We start from the raw sequence: 16456 nt of genomic DNA, 5'->3' as shown, positions 1-16456 counted from the left end.
ATGTTCACATTTTGACAGAAATGTATATAGTGTCTCATTTATGATGAAAAATTTGTGTAACAGTTCTTTACAACACAAAGATGAACTTTTAAACAGGTTCTATTCTTTTTTAAATATAAATGATTTTGAATTTTACAACAGTATTAGGAATCCTACAATACTGATATTTCATACCAGAAACGCTGTGGGACGGGGCCAGATCTGGCTCCTCAGCTCTTTGTGTAGAGGGGAGTCTTGCAGGACATGGGCTGGAGTTTGAGGAGTGGTGTCACACAGACATTGGTCTGTGTGGGAAATTTTCAGCTTGTAGAGACGGGAGAGGAGCTGGCAGTGGCCTGTGCACAGTCTGAGGATGATGACTTGCTGATGGATGCTGTCCTCCTCTGGTCCCAGATGTAGCCGTGCTCACCAGCTCTTCACAATATGCAGCACTGAGTTTGCTCGTGCAACCCACCCACGGACTGCATTGTTCTGGTCTGTCCCTTCAAGCTCACAGCACACTTAACTCTGCTGTTTGGGCCATCCATGGCCCAGAAAAACTCACCTCTGCTGGGAATTGAACCCACTTCCTCTCAGATACTAACCACTTCACTACTGGTCAGTGAAGCAGTTGTAATTTTGTTGCACACAAAGTATTAAAACAAATCACATCAAAATATGGAACAGGATCTCAAACAGTAAATGTCACCAGCTGTAAAATCTTTTCTGCCATGTCAAATGTGGACAAAGTGAAATGGTCACGTGAAAGGAAACTTTTGTCAGACAGAAAACGAGTCTGCTGTCCTTGATACTTGGGGACATTAGGAGGAGGGGTGGAGGTGGAATGTTTGACTCCAGTAATGCTGTGACGTTTGCATACCATCTAAATAATACCACATGCAGTGAGATCAAATGAAAATGCAGAAGAAAAGCTGCTTTAAAAAAATATAAAACTGGTGTAGTGTTGTTCTTTTATTGATGAAACTGTCGACTCAGCTGGCAAAAAAAACACCTGTGGAATAGAGAGAATGAAATGAATTTTATTCAGTGGGGGAAGTGGAGGAAGCAAGGACATATTTATTTCATCCAGCCCTCAGGGCAAAGAAATTAAACCAGCTAACAAAACAAAACAAAAATGGGGTAATGTCGTATCCTATAAATTCCTGGAGCTGAATCTGGGATTCTTCAGTGGGGCAGTGTGACGGAATCACATTTCAGCGTCCTAAATTCCTGAAGAGAGCGACGGTGCTTTTTTGCTGATCCGCCCCGCCCCCTCACCCCCTGCCACCCTGCCCTCCCTGTGCTCGGTGAATGGACTTTTCTGTTGGCTGCCCTCAACAAAGCTCGTGAGTTCCGTGCTCTTTGAACTGACCCTGTGAACAGAGGTTGAGTTGCGGCAAACTTTCTGGTCACCGGCGGGCGCTGTCTTGGTCGCTGCGACTGTGCAGTTTGTTTGTTTTTTTCACTTAGCAAGGTTAGTAAAGTAATATTTGATTTTTATGCATGACATAGATATCATGTACGGACACTGAGAAAGGTTGAGACGCTTATCTGCCAGTACTGCCAGTGTCCGTGAGGGTCTGTGTTCGAATCCCGTCATATCCTTTCTCCATGTTGTACTGGGAAATCAAACAGCGTCCAGTCATCCCATGAGATAATAAACGGAAGCCCCCGTGTGCAGCACGCACTTGAGTCAGTGAAAAAGAAACCATGGCGACACGAGTGTCTTCTGTCAACATTTTGTAAAAGAAATGTGCACCGTTTATAGAGGCCTACAAATACATGCACTCAAGGCCTGATTAGAGCTCGTCGGGTTGTGTTGCTGGTTAGGATCTGCCTTAAATGTGGTGAGCGCATATGGATTTGTCCGAACGCAGTGTCTCCTCCTTGAGAAACAAACTGAAATTGAAGTATCCGGCCAGCGGGCCAAATTGTGGGACGTGGCATTGAAAAGAACGTTGAAAAGAACGTTTCTATGCGTTTTGCCATCAGGCACATGAGAAATGAAATGGATGATAGGTTGCGTGTAGCCTAACCGACGCTTCTTATCAAGAACAGCCCAGGCATAATACAACGCGAATGACCAATATCTTGAACACGAACAGACACTTGTCTCAAGCCACCACGATTTCAGCGCGGCGGTTTTCATGGTTTGCCGCGCGGGTCCGTAAATGGAAAACGGTGTGGTTTTTTTCTTTTACACACACACACACACAATCTCACACATACACACACACACACACACACAAAGACACACACTTATATATACCCCCCCCCCCCCCCCCCCCCGCACACACATCACACACACACATCCCCCCCCCAACACACACACACACAGCACACACATCACACAACATCACATACACACACATAACACACATACATCACACACACAATCCTCCCCCTTCCCCCCCCCCCCCCCCCCCCCACACACACACAAACACAACACAACACAACACAACACACACACACAACACAACACACACATCACACACATACATCCCTCCCTCCCCCCCCCACACACACACAAACATACAACACACACACACACACACACACACACACACACACACTGCCTATTGTCTAAAGTACTTTAATCTGAACTTTGAGTTGTCTGTTTAAGTGCCCTCAGTTTTAAATGGGTGTGTGATTGACTGATAAGAGAAAGCTATTAAAGCAGGTGGGTTATGTTGGAATGCCAGCAGTGCCATGGTTTTTCTGTAGTCTTCAAGGTTAGAATAAGTATGCTGGGTGCTTTTGTCTTCTGGTCCCTTCTTGGTAAGTTTGATCAACTGATCTGTACGCTCTGTTCGCCTGTTTGTGCCTCATCCTCTCCCTCTCTATGTCTGTCCAGTTTGATGGTCTGTACGGTCTGTTCGCCTGTTTGTGCCTCATCCTCTCCCTCTCTATGTCTGTCCAGTTTGATGGTCTGTATGCTCTGTTTGCCTGTTTGTGCCTCATCCTCTCCCTATGTCTGTCCAGTTTGATGGTCTGTACGCTCTGTTCGCCTGTTTGTGCCTCATCCTCTCCCTCTCTATGTCTGTCCAGTTTGCAGCCTGAAATATTGTTTTATCTGACATGACCTGTGTCTGCAAGGTTGGTGAAAAGTTATGACTGGTGGTTATTAAAAAAAACAACTATGGTTTTGTTTACCAGAATGTTATACAGGCTGTGAAACTAAGGACGTTTCAGCAAGAAATGGTCAAAGCATTAATTTCTTTTTTGAAAAAAAAAAGGCAGAAATATGTCTCCCAAGAAATATAGTTTGGTATCATGTTATTCCTGATTCAAAATAACTACAAGTGTCGGCATTTGGACTGTGTAGACGAAGCCAGCACCTGTGTCTGAAGGGACTTGTTAATCATTCCTGTCATTTGTTATATGGATTCTGTATATTTCATCAGTTTGGGACTACGGTAAAAAATTCATTTGTGTTTTTGTGTTAGTGTGTGTGTTAGTGTTAGTGTGTGTGTGTGTGTGTGTGTGTGTGAGAGAGACAGAGAGAGATTTACTGATTTTATTTGTGAAGGGGAATGTCACAGTGTGTGGGACAGGGGTGAGGGGACAGAGAGGGAGATGCGGAAAAGAGAGAGGAAAGAGAGAGGTGAGGAAAAGAGAGAGGAAAGAGAGAGAGGTGAGGAAAAGAGAGGAAAAAGAGAGAGAGAGGTGAGGAAAAGAGAGGGGAAAGAGAGGTGAGGAAAAGAGAGAGGAAAGAGGGGTGAGGGAAAGAGAGGAAAAAGAGAGAGAGAGGTGAGGAAAAGAGAGGGGAAAGAGAGAGGTGAGGAAAAGAGAGAGGAAAGAGACAGGGGTGAGGAAAAGAGAGGAAAAAGAGAGAGAGAGGTGAGGAAAAGAGAGGGGAAAGAGAGAGGTGAGGAAAAGAGAGGAAAAAGAGAGAGAGAGATGAGGAAAAGAGAGAGGAAAGAGGGGTGAGGAAAAGAGAGAGGAAAGAGGGGTGAGGAAAAGAGAGAGGAAAGAGGGGTGAGGAAAGAGGGGTGAAGAAAAGAGAGAGGAAAGAGAGGTGAGGAAAAGAGAGAGGAAAGAGGGGTGAGGAAAAGAGAGAGGAAAGAGGGGTGAGGAAAACAGAGAGGAAAGAGGGGTGAGGAAAGAGGGGTGAGGAAAGAGAGAGGAAAGAGGGGTGAGGAAAAGAGAGAGGAAAGAGGGGTGAGGAAAAGAGAGGAAAGAGAGAGGTGAGGAAGAGAGAGGGGAGAGAGAGGGAGGAAAGAGAGAGGGGAGAGAGAGAGGTGAGGAAAAGAGAGGAAAGAGAGAGAGGTGAGGAAAGAGAGGGGAGAGAGAGAGGTGAGGAAAAGAGAGGGGAAAGAGAGGGGAGAGAGGGGAGGAAAGAGAGAGGAAAGAGAGAGGTGAGGAAAAGAGAGAGGAAAGAGAGAGAGAGAGGCTAGTGAAGGCCACTTTGAGCAGAGGTCTAGTTCAGAAAAGAACAGCAAAGATCAAGGTATTGATGACCTAGTGGACTAGGAAACAGAATATAGAACTGATTGTCTTGATACATTGGAAAACACAAGATTTGAAAGAAATTCTGTGAGATACTGGACACTGCATTGACGTGTTTTCCACTGAAACAGTGAAACTTTGAAAGAAATTCTGTGAGATACTGGACACTGCATTGACGTGTTTTCCACTGAAACAGTGAAACTTTATTTCCAAAAAACTCCACAGGCGCACATGGATCGAAAAGACGCGTACAATCATACCATTACAGACAAAATACAGAGAGCGGCACATGCGCAAAAAAAAAAAAAAAAAAAAAAAAAAAAAGAGATTAAGTAAGACAATGAACAAACAATCAGTCCTTTTTTTTTCTTTTTTTTTACAAAATCACTCATGCAATCAATTCTTTTAAAACAATTGACCAACAAATGAAACCAAAATGAAATAACATTTTGAATTATGATATAGAAACTTATAATTATAGAAACTTGAACAGGGACACAATGTTTAAGTCTGCGACAAATGGTACACAGGTACATAGCACACAATTCAGGTATTCATTCATGATATATGATCTCATTTGAATATACATCCCTGGCTACACCTGTTCCTTCACTAAAACAAAAACAAACTCACTCACAGATGCAACAGGAATGGACCAAACTACTACCTCTGCGTTCGTGGGATACAACTCACACGTTCACTTGTATGTACACGAGCGGGCTTTTACATCTATGACCATTTTTACACCGCCATGTAGGCAGCCATACTCTGCTGGGTATGTTCTTGTTTCCATAATCCACTGAACGCTGACATGGATTAAGGATCATTAACGTGCATATTTGATCTTCTGCTTGCATATGTTGACCTGGGAGATCAGAAAAATCTCCACCCTTTACCCACCAGGCACTGTCAGTGCAATTCGAACCCGTGACCCACAGATTGAAAGTCCAACTCTTGAACTACTCGGTGATTGCGCCGCTCGAATGGACCAAACAGTGGGGTGACAATGATGAGCTGATGGTCGGTTTCTCTGCTTGTGACTGCTTGGTTTTGCTTCAGTCTGAAGGAGGTGCCCAAGGTGTGTGGACTGATCCCTGAATATGGTACACCACATCTGCTGTTTATGGAAAGAAAGAGAAGAAAAGCAGATGCCTGATCTTCATTTTAACTCAAACATGCTGGTCAGGCCTTGAGTTCAGAGCCTACGTTGGGTTTGTGTAAAACATTGACATAGAAAAGAAAAGGTTCTGTAAGTTGGTGAATGGATTGATTGATTTCCATGGATGATGGAGGATTAAAGCCTAGTATTCAAATGATAATGTCTGCTTTGTTTACTGTATTTCACTTTAATTCACAGCAATAAATATTATGTCTGCGTTGTTTATGGTGTTTCACTTGATTTCACAGAACGTTGTTTCACTATAATTCATAAGATTAAATAATTATGTCTTTGTTTATGGTATTTATGGTATTTCACTTTTAATTCATAGAATTAATTAATTGTATCTATCTAACTTAAATTTATATAATCAAATGATTAAGTCTGCTTTGTTCAAGGCGTTTCACTGAATTCACAGTATGTTGTTTTTCTGTGGATGTGATCAGGTGGCACCCTGTGTCGGCCTAGCGTCAGTAGTTTTCAAGGCAACGTTTCCACCAGGCCCTTGAGGTGGGTCAGGAAGATTGTGTGTGTGTGTGTGTGTGTGTGTGTGTGTGTGTTATTGTGAGAGAGTGTGTGTGTGTGTGTTATTGAGAGAGAGAGAGAGAGTGTGTGTGTGTGTGTGTTATTGTGAGTGTGTGTGTGTGTGTTGTGAGTGTGTGTGTGTGTTATTGTGAGAGAGAGAGAGAGAGAGTGTGTGTGTGTGTGTGTGTGTGTGGATCTGTCTGTTGATCTGTCTGTCTGTCTGTCTGACCTGTGCTACCATGTTACAACAGAATCTGAGGGAGAGAGTTGTTCACATGTCTATAATACATAACCTGTCAGGGACATAGACTGTATTTTTTTCTCATCCCTGTGTCAGTGGATGTAAATATACAGACACCATTGTGTAGACATATATATGCTTTTCTTTCATGTCTGTCCGTTATTCTTTTTGTGCATATGATTATGTAAATGCTAAAAACTGAATCGATTTAGAAAAGAGTGGGGAGGAACAGAGTTTTAAATGGCAGCAACACACTAACACATTTTCCAATTGTGATTCAGAACAATTAGGACTTTTTGGGAACTGCATAAGTTACCAAACTCAGTATTCACAACGAACAAGACATCAACTTATGACTGAAGGCCTTAGACGTGTTTCTTAAACGTGAGCACGCTTTCGTGCTGTGAGGAGTACATGTGCAACAAAACGAATGTGAGGCTGGAAGTGGATTTTACTGTTACCTTGTGGCAAAGTTGCTCTGAAGGCAGCCTGGCTTTGACTTGTGAGAACATAGCCACTCTTACCCAAAGGTGATGAAAAAAAAGAGAAACGCCCCTTCCTAGCGTGTCTCACTGGCAAGAACCTTGCTTAACTAGTGTGTCTCACTGGCAAGAACCTTGCTTAACTAGTGTGTCTCACTGGCAAGAACCTTGCTTAACTAGTGTGTCTCACAGGCAAGAACCTTGCTTCACTAGTGTGTCTCGCTGGCAAGAACCTTGCTTAACTAGTGTGTCTCTCACTGGCAAGAACCTTGCTTAACTAGTGTGTCTCACTGGCAAGAACCTTGCTTAACTAGTGTGTCTCGCTGGCAAGAACCTTGCTTAACTAGTGTGTCTCGCTGGCAAGAACCTTGCTTAACTAGCGTGTCTCTCTGGCAAGAACCTTGCTTAACTAGGGTGTCTCACTGGCAAGAACCTTGCTTAACTAGCGTGTCTGGCTGGCAAGAACCTTGCTTAACTAGTGTGTGTCTGGCTGGCAAGAACCTTGCTTAACTAGTGTGTCTCACTGGCAAGAACCTTGCTTCACTAGTGTGTCTCACTGGCAAGAACCTTGCTTAACTAGTGTGTGTCTCGCTGGCAAGAACCTTGCTTAACTAGTGTGTGTCTGGCTGGCAAGAACCTTGCTTAACTAGCATGTCTCACTGGCAAGAACCTTGCTTAAATAGGGTGTCTCACTGGCAAGAACCTTGCTTAACTAGTGTCTGGCTGGCAAGAACCTTGCTTAACTAGTGTGTCTCACTGGCAAGAACCTTGCTTAACTAGTGTGTGTCTCACTGGCAAGAACCTTGCTTAACTAGTGTGTGTCTCACTGGCAAGAACCTTGCTTAACTAGTGTGTCTCACTGGCAAGAACCTTGCTTAACTAGTGTGTCTCTCACTGGCAAGAACCTTGCTTAACTAGTGTGTCTCACTGGCAAGAACCTTGCTTAACTAGTGTGTCTGGCTGGCAAGAACCTTGCTTAACTAGTGTGTCTGGCTGGCAAGAACCTTGCTTAACTAGTGTGTCTCACTGGCAAGAACCTTGCTTAACTAGCGTGTCTCACTGGCAAGAACCTTGCTTCACTGGCGTGCATCACTGGAGTGATGATAGTCCACACCTCCATAAACGCTGGCTGTTCCATGGATATGAGCACAGTTTTTTTCCCCCTTCTGCCAGCCCGGCAGACAGAGAATGGCTGACCCGTGTCCCCGTCGTCCGAACGGCCTACCCCCCAGGGTTCCAGTTCCTGTACGTGGCGCGGAGCGGGGAGGTGGTGGAGGGGGAGAGGCCACACACGGGGGACTTTGTGGAGGTGGTGGGCAGTCCCCTCACTCCCCGCACCGCCCTGCACCGGGTGAGGATCACTGCATGCAGGCCCTGTGATTGTGTGTTTGTGTATGTGTACATGTATACACATGCCTTCACACACATTTGCAGACACACACACGCACACACATACGCACACACACACATTCACATTCATTCACACTCGCTCTCACACTCACACAGTCTCTCTCTCTCATTCTCGCACACTGAAATTCCCCTCTCTCACACACCCTCTCTTTCTCACTCAGTCACTCTCTCTCTCTCTCTTTCTGTCTTGCTTACTTGAGGGCCTGTTTGAAGCTACACACATATTGCTTGTATCTTTCAGTTCATGGGCTGTCAACAAACAGTTACCAATTTAGACACATTAAAATATGTATGTTTTAACATTGAAATAATACAGAAAGCAGCTTAGTGTGTGGATGTACATGTCAGCGAAGATGGTAACACAGAAAGATGTTACAGGACACTTGTGGTGAGTTCATTGTGTTTTTGTGTGCTTCAGTGCATTCCAAAAACCCTGTTACGTTGCTGTACACTGCACTTCACCATGTTCCAAAAACCCTGTTACATTGCTGTACACTGCACTTCAGTGCGTTCCAAAAACCCTGTTACGTTGCTGTACACTGCACTTCACCATGTTCCAAAAACCCTGTACACTGCACTTCACCATGTTCCAAAAACCCTGTTACATTGCTGTACACTGCACTTCAGTGTGTTCCAAAAACCCTGTTACGTTGCTGTACACTGCACTTCACCATGTTCCAAAAACCCTGTTACATTGCTGTACACTGCACTTCACCATGTTCCAAAAACCCTGTTACATTGCTGTACACTGCACTTCACCGTGTTCCAAAAACCCTGTTACAGTGCTGTACACTGCACTTCACCATGTTCCAAAAACCCTGTTACAGTGCTGTACACTGCACTTCACTATACTGCACCACACCACACCCCAGTCCACTACACAGCAACACAAATACAATACCAATGCAGTGCCAATACCAGTATAGTGTGTGTCCGTGTGTCAAGGCGTCAGTGCTGGTGGGTCAGATGTTCCGACACACACAGCCCGACGTGTTCACCAGAATCGCCAGGAAGCCAGGGGCAGGGCTGGGGCTGTTCACCGCTCAGGAGAAAGTCACCGTCTTTCCTGAAGCTGCCTACCTCAGAGAGTCCCCCCAGTGTGAAGGTAGGGACACGTTGGCTTCACTGGGTGGAGGGGGGGGGGGTGTTTCTACCTCAGTGTTAAGGTAGGGACACGTTGGCTTCACTAGGTGGAGGGGTGTGTGTGTGTGGGGGAGTGTTTCTACCTCAGTGTGGAGGTAAGGACATGTTGGCTTCACTGGGTGGAGGGGGGGAGGTGTGGGGGTGTTTCTACCTCAGTGTGGAGGTAAGGACATGTTGGCTTCACTGGGTGGAGGGGGGGAGGTGTGGGGGTGTTTCTACCTCAGTGTGGAGGTAAGGACATGTTGGCTTCACTGGGTGGAGGGGGGGAGGTGTGGGGGTGTTTCTACCTCAGTGTGGAGGTAAGGACATGTTGGCTTCACTGGGTGGAGGGGGGGAGGTGTGGGGGTGTTTCTACTTCAATGTAGAGGTAGGGACACGTTGGCTTCACTAGGTGGAGGGGGGGGGGGGGGGAGGCAGGGGGGAGGTTTTCTACCTCAGTGTGGAGGTAGGGACACGTTGGCTTCACTGGGGGGAGGTGGGGGGGGGGAGGCAGAGGGGAGGTTTTCTACCTCAGTGTTAAGGTAGGGACACGTTGGCTTCACTGGGGGTGTGTGGGGGGGGTTCTACCTCAGTGTGGGGGTAAGGACACATTGGCTTCACTAGGTGGAGGGGGGGGGAGGCAGGGGGAGGTTTTCTCCCTCAGTGTTAAGGTAGGGACACATTGGCTTCACTGGGGGAGGGGGGGGGGAGGTTTTCTACCTCAGTGTTAAGGTAGGGACACGTTGGCTTCACTGGGGGAGGGGGGGGGGAGGTTTTCTACCTCAGTGTTAAGGTAGGGACACGTTGGCTTCACTGGGGGAGGGGGGGGGGAGGTTTTCTACCTCAGTGTTAAGGTAGGGACACGTTGGCTTCACTGGGGGAGGGGGGGGGGAGGTTTTCTACCTCAGTGTGGGGGTAGGGACACATTGGCTTCACTAGGTGGAGGGGGGGGGGAGGCAGAGGGGAGGTTTTCTACCTCAGTGTTAATGTGTTCATGATTAAGATGAATGTCATGAACTGTGTTGCTTTGCAGATGTTACACTGTTCTTTTTCCAGGTATGATAGTTTTGTATTTAATATTGAAATTTGTATTCAGCTGAGCAGTTCTGATACAGCTTTTGGGGTCTGCTGGACTCTAAGCAACGATGTCAAATGACAAATTGAAAAAAAAAAGGGCGTGTGTCTGTTTATGCTTGTTTTATTTGATATTGTTGGACTAAGTTCTGATTCAATGTGTTTGTACTCTTACTGTTTCCTCCTCACCCTAAGCTTGTTTTATGTGGTAAGGCACTGTATGAATTAAATCATTAGTATTAGTATTATTGTTGTTGTCATTATGATTATATTGTTATCATTACTGTTGATGTTGTTATCAAAGGGGCAAAAGGATTGAATTTATTGTAATTTTTGTCTATTTATATATATGTTTGCATTTATTGGAGTGTTGGCCTAGAGGTAATGTGTCCGCCACAGAAGCGAGGGAATCTGAGCACGCTGGTTCGAATCACACCAACAGTTGCCAGTATTTTCTCCCCCTCCACTAGACCTTGAGTAGTAGTCTGGACGCTAGTCATTCGGATGAGATGATAAACCTAGGTCCCGTATGCAGCAGGCATTTAGTGCACGTAAAAGAACCCGTAGCAACAAAAGGGTTGTCTCTGGCATAAATCCACTTCGATAGTAAAAGAAATAACATTGCAGGCAGGAAAAAATACAAAGAAATGGGTGGCGCTCTCAGTGTAGCGACGCGCTCTCCGTGGGGAGAGCAGCCCGAATTTCACACAGAGAAATCTGTTGTGACGAAAAGAGTAATACAAATACAAAGAATACAAATTGTGGATAGGTGTATGTGTATAGTTTGCTAGGTTCATTTTTGGTATGTGTATGTAACATTGATGTTATATGTTATGTAAATATAAAAATCATGTTACATGTTATGTAAATATAAAAATCATGTTATATGTTAAAGCACCCAGAACAGTTTTCTAGATAGAATGCTATATAAGTTTCCATTGTTGGTAGTATTATTGTCATCATCATCATTATCATCATTATCATTATATTAGTATTACTATTTAACACAAGTAATCATTAATATGATTGTTTTTGTTTGTATCATTATTATTATTGTTATTATTGCTGTTGATATAGTTGTTATCAAAGGGGTGAAAGTATTACATTTCTTGGAATCTTGGCGTGTTGTTGTCATGTGTTATATCTGTCTATAAAAATCAGATATTTTGTATAGCATCCAGGGCAGTTTTCTTGATAGAGTGCTGTAAAAAGTATCTATTCTTCTTCTTATTACTACTATTATTGATATTTCTATTATTACTGTTATCATTACCATTGTTATTGTTATTATTATTAATATTATTTCTATTATTACTGTTATCATTATCATTGTTATTATTATTATTATTATTTCTATTATTGCTGTTACCATTATCATTGTTATTATTGTTAATGTTATTATTATTTCTGTTAATACTATTATCATTATCATCATTATAATTATTTCTATTATTGCTGTTACCATTATCATTGTTATTATTGTTAATGTTATTATTATTTCTGTTAATACTATTATCATTATCATCATTATAATTACTATAATCATGATTAATCATTGAATCTGTAGTGAAGACAGAACGTCTGTTGTGCACTGTACTGACTTCACCATGGTGCCTCTCCAACAGGTCTGTGTAACGGGACATGTCACCACACTGTACTGACTGTCTTCACAATGGTGTCTCTCCAACAGGTCTGTGTAACGGGACATGTCACCACACTGTACTGACTGTCTTCATGGTGTCTCTCCAACAGGTCTGTGTAATGGGACATGTCACCACACTGTACTGACTGTCTTCACCATGGTGTCTCTCCAACAGGTCTGTGTAATGGGACATGTCACCACACTGTACTGACTGTCTTCACCATGGTGTCTCTCCAACAGGTCTGTGTAATGGGACATGTCACCACACTGTACTGACTGTCTTCACCATGGTGTCTCTCCAGCAGGTCTGTGTAACGGGACATGTCACCACACTGTACTGACTGTCTTCACCATGGTGTCTCTCCAGCAGGTCTGTGTAACGGGACATGTCACCACACTGTACTGACTGTCTTCACCATGGTGTCTCTCCAACAGGTCTGTGTAATGGGACGTGTCGCCACACTGTACTGACTGTCTTCACCATGGTGTCTCTCCAACAGGTCTGTGTAACGGGACATGTCACCACACTGTACTGACTGTCTTCATGGTGTCTCTCCAACAGGTCTGTGTAACGGGACATGTCACCACACTGTACTGACTGTCTTCACCATGGTGTCTCTCCAACAGGTCTGTGTAACGGGACATGTCACCACACTGTACTCACTGTCTTCACCATGGTGTCTCTCCAACAGGTCTGTGTAATGGGACGTGTCGCCACACTGTACTGACTGTCTTCACCATGGTGTCTCTCCAACAGGTCTGTGTAACGGGACATGTCACCACACTGTACTGACTGTCTTCACCATGGTGTCTCTCCAACAGGTCTGTGTAATGGGACATGTCACCACACGTACACTGTACTGACTGTCTTCATGGTGTCTCTCCAACAGGTCTGTGTAATGGGACATGTCACCACACTGTACTGACTGTCTTCACCATGGTGTCTCTCCAACAGGTCTGTGTAACGGGACATGTCACCACACTGTACTGACTGTCTTCACCATGGTGTCTCTCCAGCAGGTCTGTGTAACGGGACATGTCACCACACTGTACTCACTGTCTTCACCATGGTGTCTCTCCAACAGGTCTGTGTAACGGGACATGTCACCACACTGTACTGACTGTCTTCATGGTGTCTCTCCAACAGGTCTGTGTAATGGGACATGTCACCACACTGTACTGACTGTCTTCACCATGGTGTCTCTCCAACAGGTCTGTGTAACGGGACGTGTCGCCACACGTGCACATCCGACAGACGTAAGTTCGCCAACATTCCTGGCATCACCATCGGCTCGAGGTCCTTCGCCCTGGTGGACAATGTTCTGTGTACGTCACATGACCCATACGGTCACCATGACAACATTGCCGTGCACGAGCTGGGACACTGTGTGCAGCGTGTCGGCTTGACGCATGCTCAGAAACGGCAGGTTGGTTGCACTTTGTGTGGGTAGGGAGGGGTGGATGGGGGCATGGGTGTGTGTTGCATGTATGTTTTGTGTTGTGCATGTGTGTGGAGGGGGGGGGGGGAGGGGGGGGGTTCGAATCCTGGTCACGGGGCCTGGTGGGTAAAGGTAGAGATTTTTCCGATCTCCCAGGTCAACAGATGTGCAGACCTGTTAGTGCCTGAACCCCCTTCGTGCAGATACACAAGGAGAAGATCAAATACACGTTGAATATCCTGTAGTCCAGCTGGCACTCGACGGGTTATAGAAATGAGAGCATACCCAGAATGTACCCCCATGCCCCCCAAATCCCCCCCTGCCCCCCAAACCTGTGTAGGACTGCCTGCATGGTAAGGGTAGAAATGGTCATTCCTGTAAAAGTCCTCATGTGCATAGGAGTGAACGTGAGTTATAACCCGTGAACAGAAACAACAAATCAACAACAACAGCAACAACAAAAAACACCTACCAGATGTCAGTTGTTGTTTTTTTACAACACAGGTTGTCAGCTTTCTTTTTAAACAGCTATTATCAGCTTTTAACACTTCGTTTCTTTTAATTATTTATTGTCTGTTCATCTAAGATGATGATATTAGACTGTAGCTTTTAGCAACTTTTAAACAAAAGGTCCCAACTTTATTTTGAAACAGCTTTCTTTAGTGCGATTGATTATGGACTACAGCTCGTAACTCTTTCTCAAAGTAGTCTCTTGAAGTCACATTTCAGTTTGAAGCAATGAAAGTGACCCTGGGAACATCAAAAGACTCTGATTGAGATCACGAAGTAGCCTACCTGTTTGACCTTCCTCCAAAGCTGGCCAGACAGGAATTAAAAATAAGATAAAGCATATTTCAGTCAGCAGCTGTCTTCGTCAGACCTCTGTCTACGTCCTTTTTGATTCCAGTTGACGGCAGCTTACCGGAATGCCAAGGAGAACGGTTTATGGGCGGTGGGTTCCTATGCCATGGCGAGTGGTGCAGAGTACTTTGCTGAGGGCACCGGGGTCTACTTCCTGGTCAACCTCTACTTCAGCTCTGGGGGAATGTCCAAGTGAGTTTGTGTGTGTGTGTGTGTGTGTGATTAATCGTTTGTGTGTGAAAACATGACTTGATTTGTGTTCATTTGTGTGTCAAAACATGATTTGGTTTGTGTGTCAAAACATGTCATGTATGTCAAAACATGAGATTTGGATGTTAAAACAACATATGATGTGTGTGTCAAAACAATATATGATGTGTGTGTCAAAACAACATATGACGTGTGTTAAAACAACATGATTTGTTTGTTAAAACAATCTAAACAATGTATTATTTGTCTGTCAAAACAAAATGACTTTTGTGTCCAAACAACACATGATTTGTTTGTCAGAATGACATGATCTCTGTGCCAAAATGATATGATTTGTGTGTCAAAACACAATTAGTGTGGCAAAACAACATACATATGATTTCTATGTCAAAACAACATATGATTTGTACGTAAAAACATTGATTTGTTTGCCAAAATAATATATGACTTGTGCATCAGAACAGTATATGACTTTTGTGACAAAAGAAATGTTTTTTGTGTCAAAACAACATATAATTTGTGTGTCAAAACATGTGATTTGTGTCTCAAAACAACATTTAACCTGTGTGTAAAAAACGTGATTTGTGTATCAAAACAACATATGATTTGTGTTCCAAAACATGATTTGAAACAACGCATGATTTGTGTATCAAAACAACATATGATTTGTGTGCCAAAACATTTGTGTGTCAAAACAACACATGATTTGTGTCAAAGCGGCATGGTCTGTGTGTCAGAAGAACATGGTTTGTGCATCAGAACAACATGGTCTGTGCATCAGAACAACATGGTCTGTGCGTCAGAACAACATGGTTTGTGGTTCGTGTGTCAGAACAACATGGCTTGTGTGTCAAAGCAACATGGATTGTGTGTCAGAACAACATGGATTGTGTGTCAGAACAACATGGTTTGTGTGTCAGAACAACATGGATTGTGTGTCAGAACAACATGGTTTGTGGTTCGTGTGTCAGAACAACATGTCTTCTGTGTCAAAGCAACATGGATTGTGTGTCAGAACAACATGGATTGTGTGTCAGAACAACATGGTTTGTGGTTCATGTGTCAGAACAACATGGCTTTTGTGTCATAGCAACATGGATTGTGTGTCAGAACAACATGGATTGTGTGTCAGAACAACATGGTTTGTGTGTCAAAGCAACATGGATTGTGTGTCAGAACAACATGGATTGTGTGTTAGAACAACATGGATTGTGTGTGTGTCAGAACAACGTGGATTGTGTGTGTGTCAGAACAACATGGATTGTGTGTCAGAACAATGTGGATTGTGTGTCAGAACAATGTGGTTTGTGTGTCAGAACAACGTGGATTGTGTGTCAGAACAACGTGTGTCAGAACAACGTGGATTGTGTGTCACAGTTGCCATAGACACCACAGGTGTGGCAGTGAGCAGGAGGTGAGACAGCACCTGCACAGTCGTGACCCCCAGCTGTGGTCACTGCTGACCGATGTCTACACTCAGGGCAATGCCACACTGACCAGTGGGCTGACCATCTGTCCTCCGGCTGATGTCTGAGTATGTCCACCAAAGATTACACTGTGTTTGGCTGGATGGGCTGTCTTCACTGTGTGTGTGTGTGTGTGTTTGAGAGAGAGATAGAGAGAGAGAGATAGAGATTGTATGTGTGTGTGTGTGAGTGAAAGACCTGGATTGTGTGAAAGATGTGGGATCTTGGTACTGGCGCTGATGGTACCAGTCCTCCAGATGTTCCTGACTGACACAGGACTTGGGGATTCTGGTCTCAGTTTCTGCTGCTGCATCCTCATCCCCCGTTGTCATTTTTTAGCTGAGGGAAGAAAAACAAACAAACAAAACTCTGTACAACTTGTCTTCTTTCTGCCTTT

At 44.3% G+C, this 16456-nt stretch overlaps 1 protein-coding gene across 1 annotated transcript; it reads left to right on the top strand.

Moving 5' to 3' along the window:
* Positions 1 to 2633: 2633 nt before the first annotated feature.
* LOC143287339 (uncharacterized) lies at positions 2634 to 16186 on the top strand. Its single transcript, XM_076595300.1, has 7 exons — positions 2634 to 2757; positions 6034 to 6097; positions 8009 to 8186; positions 9191 to 9350; positions 13296 to 13510; positions 14430 to 14575; positions 15971 to 16186. Exons 1-7 carry the CDS (start codon positions 2667 to 2669, stop codon positions 16125 to 16127), a joined length of 1011 nt encoding a protein of 336 aa, XP_076451415.1. The 5' UTR covers positions 2634 to 2666; the 3' UTR covers positions 16128 to 16186.
* The last annotated feature ends 270 nt before the right edge of the window (positions 16187 to 16456 follow it).

This window comes from Babylonia areolata, chromosome 11, assembly GCF_041734735.1.
Source record: "Babylonia areolata isolate BAREFJ2019XMU chromosome 11, ASM4173473v1, whole genome shotgun sequence".
Classification (NCBI taxonomy): domain Eukaryota; kingdom Metazoa; phylum Mollusca; class Gastropoda; order Neogastropoda; family Buccinidae; genus Babylonia; species Babylonia areolata.
The sequence above is the reverse complement of the archived record's forward strand: the minus strand, read 5'-3'. Positions and strand labels throughout refer to the sequence as shown.